The sequence below is a fragment of the Orycteropus afer genome, unplaced genomic scaffold (assembly GCF_000298275.1).
Source record: "Orycteropus afer afer isolate SDZICR_OR568_19922 unplaced genomic scaffold, OryAfe1.0 scaffold00107, whole genome shotgun sequence".
Taxonomy (NCBI): Eukaryota; Metazoa; Chordata; class Mammalia; order Tubulidentata; family Orycteropodidae; genus Orycteropus; species Orycteropus afer.
The window spans coordinates 7,124,658-7,136,068 of record NW_006921694.1 but is presented as its reverse complement, the minus strand read 5'-3'; the positions used below and the strand labels follow the sequence as shown (position 1 = coordinate 7,136,068).

General features: G+C 37.8%; 1 protein-coding gene across 1 annotated transcript in view; it reads right to left on the bottom strand.

Moving 5' to 3' along the window:
- MSH3 (mutS homolog 3) overlaps positions 1-11,411 on the bottom strand; it is a 381,560-nt gene that overhangs the window by 76,001 nt on the left and 294,148 nt on the right. Inside the window, exon 19 of the mRNA XM_042781327.1 lies at positions 10,067-10,172. Coding sequence (XP_042637261.1) covers positions 10,067-10,172 — 106 coding nt within the window. The remainder of the gene's footprint in view (positions 1-10,066; positions 10,173-11,411) is intronic.

Sequence of the window (11,411 nt, the reverse complement as noted above, 5' to 3'; positions counted from 1 at the left end):
GTATATATATAAATACATATATATAAAATACAGCCCCAAGCAGAAAACCAAGTCATTAACAACAGTGTAAAAGAACACACGGAAATTAAATAAGGCATAAAAAAATCTTACAAACTGAAAGATGAGTTACTTGAACTGGCCTTTACCATTAAGGTAAATTACTTTCCTCCCAGATTTGGTTCAGTGCTGCTGTGGGATGCAAACTGTGATAGCCCTTAAAACAAAGAACAAACCTAACGCCATCCAGTCTTTACAATGCTGACCGAAATTCTTTGAATTCTTCAAATCATTTCAAACAAAACATGATTCTAATTGTGAATGTGACCTGGGCTGACATTCAGCTGATATGCACCTGTATAACCAAACTAGTTGTTAAATTTAGAAATACCAATTAAATAATTGTGGCCCAGAGCTGAACAAGTACACCCTTGCCATGTTAGACCCCTCATAAGGTCCTTCTAGATAAGAGCTGCCAGATAAAACACAAAACACACAGTATAACTTGAATGTCAGATAAACAACAATTTTTTAGTGTAAGTATATCCCAAATATTGCATGGGATATATTTACAGCAAAAATTATTCACTATCAAATTTAACTAGGTGTCTTGTATTTTTATTTGCTAAATCTGGCAACTCTGCTCTAGACTCTCTTATAACTGAGTAATTTAAAGGTTAATGCCTGAAATAGCAGAATCGCCTGGATCTTGCCTCAGAGCTACAGCCTGATTTCTGACTGACTGATGCCTATGAGAGTCCACCAAAAGTCCCAACTTCTGGGAACCACAACTGGTCCTCCTGGGATACTGAAAACCAGCCCATGTCCCATCTATGCCTCCTTCCCAGACCACGTAGTCCCAGGTGGGCACCACAGGGGCCTTCTCTGGTACCCTCCAGCCCACTCACTGCACAACCCACATAGTCCCATTCCCACACAGCCCCTGGCCAGAGTGGGCCTGGACACCCCTAGTAGTGGAGTTTGTACGCTGGAGAGCACATTTCTGGTGTCTATCCAGGTCCCCAGAACTGTGGCTGCCTACTGTCTCCTTCCTAGAGTTTCCTTTTATAGAACATGTAGCCTCCAAAGGACTTTGCTCTGAGAGAGCTAGAAAGCCTTGGAGAACAAGTGAGTGGGCAGTAAGAGGAGCCACAAAAGACACCAGCTGAGCCTTCCTGGGACAGGAGGGAGAATGATGGGGTACACCTGAGAGAACAATGAGTACACCTGGAGGACAGGTATCCTTCCCACTTCTATTTAAAAACTCATGGAAAAACCTGCCTGTCATGGCTACTAACATCAAATTTAAAAAACTAAAACAAGAGTTACCACTTATATAAAGAGTCCTGGTGGTGCACATAGGCACTTGGCTGGTAATTGAAAGTTTAGTGATTTGAACCCTCCCAGTGGCCCCTTGGAGGAAAGACGCAGCTATCTACTTCTGTAAAGATTACATACAGCCCAGAAAATCCTATGGGGAAATTCTGCTCTATACCATATGGGGTTGCTATGAGATGACATCACCTCAGGTTGAAATCGACTCAATGGCATTTAACAGTAACAAAACCACTTATATAGTGGGAGCTCTGGTAGCGTAGTGCCTAAGGCACTGGACTGCTAACCAGAGGGCTGGCGGTTCAAACCCACCAGCAACTCCTCAGAAGGAAGATGGGGTAATCTACTTCCGTAGTGATACTGCCTCAGAAACCCAAGGAGTGGTCGCTATGAGTTGGGCTGATTCTACAGCACATAACAACACCACAACAATTTGCTGTGTCAGACACAATTCTGAAGACATATTCATCATCATCATCATTTTGCAGATAAGAAAACTAATACACAGATTATGTAAAACTTAACTGAGAGAGAAGAGCCACATTCTTACTCAATATGCTCTGCTGTGCCCTCTCTTGCCTGAAAGATGAGACTTGATCTAATTAAACATGACATCCCAATGACTTAAAGAGAAATTATTTACTCATTGAGACACCAAGATACTTAATAACTGAAACAGAAAAACTTCAAATTATTGACAGTTATCTCTGGATATGGAATCATTTATTTTCTCTATAGTTATCAATAGGAGCTCTGGTAGCATAGTGGCTAAGGCACTTGCCTGCTAACCAGACGGCTGGCGGTTCAAACCCACCAGCCACTCCTCGGAAGGAAGGTTGGGCAATCCTACTTCCGTAGTGATACTGCCTCGGAAACCCAAGGAGGGGTCGCTATGAGTCGGGGCCGACTCGACGGCACATAACAACAACAACAACATAGTTATCAATAGTTCTTCAAATTTTCAACCATGAGTGTTTTGAATCAGCAATTTCACTTCTAAGAATCAATCTCAGGCAAAATTGCACATCACAAAATTATTTATAATAGCAACAAATGAACACAAAGAGTATTTTCAAAGAAAATTATGGTACATTCATATTATCAAATATTATTATTATTATTATTAATAATAATATTTGATAATATGAATTATTAAAGGAGCTCTGGTAGCATAGTGGCTAAGGCACTTGACTGCTAACCAGAAGGCTGGCGGTTCAAACCCACTAGCCACTCCTCGGAAGGAAGGTTGGGCAATCCTACTCCCGTAGTGATACTGCCTCGGAAACCCAAGGAGGGGTCGCTATGAGTCAGGGCCGACTAGACAGCAAACAACAACAACAACAACATTATTATTAAGCCATTAAAATTATGTTAGGGAAAATATTTTTAAACAATATAGAAAAATATATATGTTATCATATTAAGTGAAAAAAGCAGGATGTAAAAATATTTACATGAAACAATCATGGATAAATTAGAAAATAGGAGCTCTGGTGGCATAATGCCTAAGGCATTTGACTGCTAACCAAAAGGCTGGAGGTTCAAACCCACCAGCTACTCCTCGGAAGGAAGACTGGGCAATCTACTTCTGCAGAGATACCACCTTGGAAACCCAAGGAGGGGTCGCTATGAGTCGGATTTGACTTGACAGCAGTAAGAAGAAGAAAAAGAAGTTAGAAAATATATAAAGACAAAGGACATGCACCAAAATGTTAAAACCATTTGTCTTTGAGATTAAGAAACAAGTTCCTTCCCTTCTTTCTTCCTTTCTTTATATCACAAATCTTAATCCATAATTTATTATTAATTATGTTCTGAATCAAAGAGAGGTACTAGCAACCAATTGCTACATGTATATACTATGTTGAATACTGTGCAATGGCTGGAGAAATTTTCACTGTGGTATCAATTTCTAGGAGAACCTTGATAAAGAAATGACAGAGTAGGTAAATAAGAGAATAAATATGAATAGAGAATTGGACCAAGAGTCAGGAAATGTGGTTATTATAGGACAGAGCTTTGCAAGTCAAATCAATTCTGTAGACCTCAGTTTTCTGCTCTGTAAAATAAAGGCACTGAATTAAATGACCTCTAGCTTTCAAATTGTATGATCCTCTGAAAAAAACAGTATTTCCAAATTCAGGCATATCACACAGATATGTGGCCTTGGCAGAACCAAAGATTAAATGAGCACTAGAGATTTGCCCCAGATTTGCTTGGAAGACGGGTCACTATGGCATTCACTTGTATGAAGTACTTGGGGAAACTGGAGTACTGAGCATCCAGTCAGGCTTGCAGTTACTATGGTGGAATTTCCAGTTCCACTCAGGATTTTAGAGTCCCTGGATAGGGCAAAGAGTCCCTGGGAGGTACAAATAGTTAACACGTTCAGCTTCTAACTGAAAGGCTGAAGGTTCAAACCCACTCAGTGGCACCTTAGAAGAAAGGCTTGGCGATCAGCTTCTGAAATGTCTGTCCCTGAAACCCTCATAGCACGCAGCTCTCCTCTGACACGCAGGGGTCACTGAGAGTCGAGCTGACTTGTAAGCAATCCTTTTGTTTGTTTGTTTTACCCAGGATTTGAAGATTTCAGACAAAATCTTAATGAGATTTAAATGCTTTCAACTCATTAAACTCTTTGTAAATGACAAATGGTTGCTCTCCCTGTTCTCCCAATGAGTTCTAGTATTTAGACCTTCAATGGTAGATAAATCATATACAAGGCACTCTAGTAAACTCTAACAGGAAAAAAGATATGAGATTGTCAAGAAATGGGAAGTATTTTGAGATACATAAATGCCTTCCACCTCCATCTCCACACCACCACCTAGTGGGCTACTGCAATGGCTACTGACTGAACTTCCTGTTCTATGCCCACAGACAGTTCTCCACATAGCTGCCACAGCAATTGTCTTAAAAAACAAAACAGAATTTGTCTCCTGCCAAAAGTTCTCATTAGATCTCCAAAGCACTTATAATAATGTCCAAACTCTTCACCATGGTCTAAATATAATCTGAGCCTGCCTGTCTCTCTTACCTAGTCTCCTACCACCTTCCATGGAGTCACCTTGTGCTAGTCAGACCTGATTTCTGCTGTTCCTTGTTTTGGCAGATGATACCATGCTCATTAACATGTTAGGCTTTTCCACAGCTGGTCCCTATGCATGGGATGCTCTTCTCTGTGACTGGGTCCTTTTTGTCATTCAGGTCTAAACTCAAACATCAAGTCCCAGGAGAGACCTTCCCTGACCACCCAACCTAGGCCATCTTCCCTAACTTCTGCCTGCTCATGTGTTATCAATTTCTATTATTAGAATGTAAGTTCCCATGACAACAGGAGACATGTCATCTTTCTCATTCCTATAGCACAGGACAAGGTCCAGAATTAAAAATGGCACTCAATGAATATTGATTGAACAAATGAGTTTCATATGTGAAAGGGACCATCATGGACATATTCTCCACATGTATGTTTCAAAACAAATCATTTACATTCTCTTGGGGAAAAAAAAAAAAACTAGCCAGGAATATCTGACTTCCTTTCCTCTACAGTTAACAAAATGACATAATTATATGGAAATGATCAAGAAATTTTGTTCAGCTAATGTGCTCAACCATCTAGCAAGAGTCACCACATATCAAAGGCTCTCAGATATGACAGACATACTAAATCTAACTAGAAGACCAGCTAGCATGAGTAAATGTTCTAACAGAATACCCAGAAGCTGGAAGTTGTCAAAATCATCTCCTGATCCTCTCTGGAGATGACTTCAGTTACTGAGAATGTATCAGATTGAATTGGCCCAGAGAGTGCCCAAACTTGTGGTTGGCACCCCATATGAGGCCACACACAGGGCAAGTCCTCAAGAACCACAGATAAAAAAATAAATAATAATAAAAAAGAATGAACCACAGATAAAGGAATGAATGAATAAACAAAAACTGGTATCATTGCACCAAGGGGATTATGTTTCTGGATGGTACCTTAAGAGTACTGTGTAGATGAACCCAGGAGCCATTAAGTTCATTCTTTAGGGTTGGCAACGTCTGGGCAGCATTACCTAAGGTCTATTTTATATTGTTTATTAAGAATCAAAACATTATATCTAAACAGACAAGTTTTAAGGTAACTAAGCAACTTCTACGTATTGTCTTCTGTGAACAAGAAGATGAAGAAAGAAAAGAAAATCACAGGCAACAAGTGCCACATACTGTTATAAACAACTTTATATGCATCACTTACTTATTTCTTTCCATAGTTTCATGGCGGTAATACTAGTTGTACTATATTCCCATTTTACAGGTGCAGAAACAGGCTGATGCAGAGTTAGCAAGTAGCAGAACTGGGGTGGTAAGTGAAGTCCATCTTCTAACACATATCGAATGGACTCTTGCTCAGTGATGTGAAAGGACATCACAGTCATTGCTAGCTAAGTAAAGAGCTACTTTAGCTCAGACCTGCATACTTGGGTCCATTATCATATGCTTATTTCCAAGGCCTGGGCATCAGCTGATTTTCTGCACAGAACTCCTTCTTCCTTGAAAGGTATAGATATTGACAGGTATCTTTTAAAAAAGGAACCATGGTAGAGCTATTTTTGTAATAGCTGCAGACTGCTGAAAAAGTTTAGCAGTTTCAAAGTATTTTATTCCCCAAAAAATGTCAATCTATGGCAGCTTACAGTAACAGACTCCACAGTGAACACCTCCTCCAGACAAGCTCTCAGGCAAATCTTTGCACTTTTAACTGAAAGTAAACTAGAAAGGGGAGCACAAGGCTGAAGAGGAACAAGAACTATATATTGAGATGTAGTTGTAAGGGTTCAAATACTTCTCAAACCTAAATGCAACCCAATTCACATTTCACTGAGCGTGAGAGCCTCATCTTATAGATGTAGAAACCAAGGCCTGGAGAGTACAGTGGCCTACCCATGATGACAGTTAAGTAAAAGCAAAGTAAGATTTGAATTTATATCACCTTGAGGTGCTATCCTGCTATACCTGTGTACTAAAAAGTAGCACATGACAAGAACTTTAAAAACAAAGAGAGAAAATCCTGGGATAGACAGATTGTTTCTGATTGGAATGACAGAGAAGGCTTTAATCATGAGGTAGTATCTTGTTGAGTCTTGAAGGATGGTAGGAGTTCAATAAGTGGAGATGAGCAAGGGACAGGAAGAAAGGAGGAAAATTATGGGCAGAGAGACAGAAGCACAGGTCATAATACTAAAAAAAAAAAAAAAAAATAGTAACCAAAGTTATCACACAAATGTCCTTCTCCATCACTATTTCAGATGAAGAAGAGAGGGGCACCAGAAAAAGAGTGACAGAAAACAATATTCATCTACCATTAATATTTTCTCTAATTTTTAACAATATGATCCAGTGATCATGCTATAGGAACCATACATTTAAAGCAGAATCTATGAAAACAACCTAGCTATGGAATTACAAGTAAGCTTATAACTTAAGACATATTTTATGGTATGCATTATTGTTGTTTTGCTTGCAAACTGGGTATAGGCAACAGCTTTTGAACATTACTGTAATTAGTCTCACGTTTAATTCATGGTCTTTGGACTCTTCCCATATTCCCTTATTTACACCAGTTTCAAACACTCATTCATGCAACAAATATTTAAGCACCTACTCTGTGCCAAGCACAAGGTTAGGGACTAGAGCACCTAAGGCATCTTTTCTGTATTAGGGGAAGAGATCATAACGAGGATTCCAGTGAGGACAGGTTAGATTTGCACTTCAGAAAATGCCCTGTGGCGGGACAGTGGAGATGGAATTGGAGATGGCCAAGATGGAGGTAGAAAGACCCAGTGATTGTCAAATCTGCATATATTCTAAATTTTGTGTGAATCAGGGAAGGGAATAAAAAAAAGAGAGTTTAAAAGAATACTCTTAAAACTGGGAGAGGAAAAAAGGGCAGAAAGCTTTCCCAGAAGCACTCTAACAAGTTCATACAGTATAGAATCCGGAAAACTACACCCATAATTACATGTACAAAAGACCTTTCTTAAAATTACATGATTATCAAAAGCAGCAATGCCACTGACTTTGAGGAAATTATTTTCAGGGTATATTTTATAATTGAGTTTGACATAGTAAGCTTTGTCTCAGCATTATCCCCATATATAAATTTATACCCTGCAAAATAGAATGCACTTCACCATAGCAACAGTTCTATAGCAACTCCTACTCAAGTTAGAAAAAGCATATGTAAAATAAATGAATATTCTGGAATATTCTAAGGTGCCTGCTGTAATAAATCACTCATTTACTTCATAAAAACTCAAATATAAGAGTTCACTGTTTCTTTAAAACATTCTTGTAATTAGTAGAAAGCTATTTTAATTTCTCAAAGCTTGCTTGAAACAGTATAGCAGATTTAATAAGATAAGAAGGAGAAGAATTAAAAAAAATTAATGCCAAGAATAACATGTTTAGCATCAAATTGATAGGCATTCTGGGGATAGGGACAGTAACAGGAAATGATGTTTAAGTGATTACAAGAAAAGTATAAACTAAGCTACTAAACGTTCCAATTATATTACTTTCTCAAGAAAGGGCACAGCCTATTGGTAGTATTGAAACCCCAAAAAAGAAATTCTTATGTCCACATAGTACTCTTTTTAAAGACAATAAAAGTATTAGTACTTATTAACTACTTTGTTATATTAAAGGAGCTCTGGTGGCATAGTGGATAAGGCATTTGGCTGCTAACCAGGTCACGGTTCAAACCCACCAGCTCCTCTGTGGAAGAAAGATGGGGCAATCTACTTCAGTAAAGATTTACAGCTTTGGAAACTCAATGGGGGTTGGTATGGTTAAGAATCGACTTGATGACAGTGAGTTTGATTTGGTTTGGTTTTGCTCTATTAAGTGACATAAATTTCTTAATAAGAATTTTAAGTTTATAGACATTGGATATCAGGTTATATATCATCAAGTATATGACTTCTTTTGACATGTAATACTAAACAAGAGGTAATCCAAAATACTTACTTTCACTTACCACCACTGGGACCAGCCAAATTCACCATGTCACACATCACTATCATCCTTACTCTTGGCTCCAATGGAATGCTCTTATATTCCCACCTCTCTTGTTATTCTGGGCTTCCTTTCTCTGACCTTATCTCCAACTGCTCCTCTACATCTCAATCTTTTTCACTATCCTCAGAAAAATTCTCCCAAGCTTCTTTCTTCCTAACATTCATGCTTGACATTTCCTTCACACACTGGCTTACACCCAAACCTGACTGTGAGCTACTTCCCCTGAACCCTGTCATCTGGAGGCTGGGCTCTCTGTCACACCCTACCCCACAGACCCCCTGGTTCAGAGGTTCTCTCACCTGTTCTTTAGGTGGTGTTTCAAATACTACCTCTTACTTGCCCTCACTGCAGGCATCTACAGACCCCCCCACTCTTTGGAATCTCTGACACCTGGACCACTATCATCATTTCCACTACAAATCCTGCTATTACCTTAGATGATTTCAACATTCACACAGCAACTCTTTCCAACACTCTGTTCCTTCTCATCTCCAAAAGACCTTCTCCATTTCTAATACCCACAATCTTGCCATCACCTAGAATAGCCCCATTTCTGAAATCTTAAATTCAGGCATCTCATTCTCTGATACATACTTACTTCCTACATATTAGTTCTTTGATCTTGAAGTCACATATTATTTTAATCTATCTATGCAACACTCCCTATATCTAGCTGTCTTTCCCAGCTTAAATCACTCTCTTGCTAGAATTCTCAATCCTATAGGATAAAGGCTAAATTTCTTAATATACCATATAAGTGAACTGGTCTTGCCATGCTTCACCCTACTCAACATCTTTCAGTTCTTTGTTGATACTCTGTAGCAATGTCAAGCTTCTGCTATGCTGCTTCCTCTACCTGGAATACTCTGCTCCATTCCCCTGGCTTGAGCCTAGCCATTTCTTGGTTGATACCACATTCCTGGAAAACTGTCCTTGATGCTGTCCCTACACTGGGTTAGATCAACGTGTTACATGCTCCAATGACTCCTTGATGACCTATAGCACTACACTTACCAAACTGTATTGTAACTGCGTATCTATCTTCTTAGCTAGACCACAAGTTCTTTGAGAGCAGTATGTCTTTCTTACCACTATCTGTTGCTCTGCTAACTGGGGCTTAATAGGCACTCAGTAAGTATCACTCACTCACTGTAGTAAGTATAGGCTGAATGAATATGCAAGCTATACATTAACATTAGCTAGAAGAGCTCTAGTCCACATGAGAAAAGTTCTCATCACTGAAATCAGCTGAGGTTACTCTGATTCTTTCACAGGATATTTAAAAATAGTAAAACACAGGGCAAAGCATTTAATACTGTATGTTAATAAGAATTTGCAAAACCATGGTATGATTCTAACCCCATCAGCATATTATGCATGTATAAATAAAAATACTTACACTGGGCCAAGGATAACTAACTGAGACTATACTAAGGATAACTCATCAAGACAAACTGTTTATTTGTAAACTTTTCTATCTATGGAAAATCTTTCATTAGAAAAAGCTCCATTACATAGTTGGTAAATATGAAAGGACAACCCAGGGTTAGTCCATTGAAAGCCAAAGTTAAAACCTAGGTAAACAATAAAAGCATTAATTTGGTATTTAAATGTTTGGGATCAACATGATTATCTTTTATGCATATTTTTGGCATAATGTGGTACTTACTGATAGATGAGTACTGTTCGGAACATACTGTTCTCCCAATAACAAATCAATCACAGGGTGCCGGCCATTTTTTATTATAATTTTCCTTCCTTCTTGTAGCGTTGGTCTGAAAACAGAAGTTATGTTTCAATTTACTAATTATAAAAATAGTTTTTAAATTTTTTTCTAAGAAACCATGAAAAAATTTTGTAGCCAGACTGTGAGACAGACAACAAAACACAGACTTCTTAGAACATATGTCAAGGATAAAGCTCTGAGTATAAAAGTTGTATTTTAACTATAAAGTAAGATTTGGGAAATAATTGTAACAGTACACAAAGCATTTACTTTAGCAGAATCTCACTATAGCTCCAGATCCTTTTTATGCTTATTTTTCTATTATCCTCTGGGCTCACACCAATCTTTTCATTAGTAAGGATTACAGTTCACATTATAGGTACTTTCATTACTTTCAATAATCAATATAAGAAAGGAAATCACATAAAATTACTTCTAAATTTTATTATTACATTAATATAAATTATACAATTTATTGAACTTGGAAACAAAATGACCTAATATTTTTATATTCTGTTTAACTGAAATATCTCTGTGGTCTTTGGAATATTTCACTTTTTTTGATACAAAAAATTAATTTTTTTGTCTTGCTGGCCTCTCCCTTTTTAAAGCTTTTATAGTTCTCTGATTTTATCTGTAGTTTTATCCATTTATCAAAGTTCTCTTGAGCACTGCTCTACTCTGTCTCCTCCCCAAGAGCTGACCACTGTGATCAGAATGGTTTCTATCCTTCCCAAATTTCTCCGCATTTACAGTTTCATATTCATCATATTGGCTTGTGGTTTTCTTAAAAGCAAATAGAATCATACTGTAAATTTTCTGTACCTATTTTCTCTTTGAGTTTTTTTATTCAACCCTAAGTATACATGAAAAACAGATTTCACCATTTACCATCTGGGCTCCATAGACACTTTTATTTAATTTATTTTTATTATTAACCACTAACTTTACAAATAATTTTCTAACTGAGATAAGGGGTAGTGAAAAAAGTAACTTCATGACACATTTTACTAAAAACTGAACCATTAACAAATCCCAATTTTTTATTCTATATTTTCCTAGTTTGAAGGCACATATACCTGAATGAGCAACACACTCTTGATGTAATTAACTGTTTATCAAATGTCATGCATGACTCTGGAACATATTCATTTTATGAATACTAATTCCAGATTTCAATACACCTCTAATAGGTTCTAGAATATCATTACTTCTGGTTATTCTTCTTACATTTGTGTGGTAGTTCAGTTTGTGTGTCAACTTGGCTGGGCCTGGTTGAGTGGCTGGG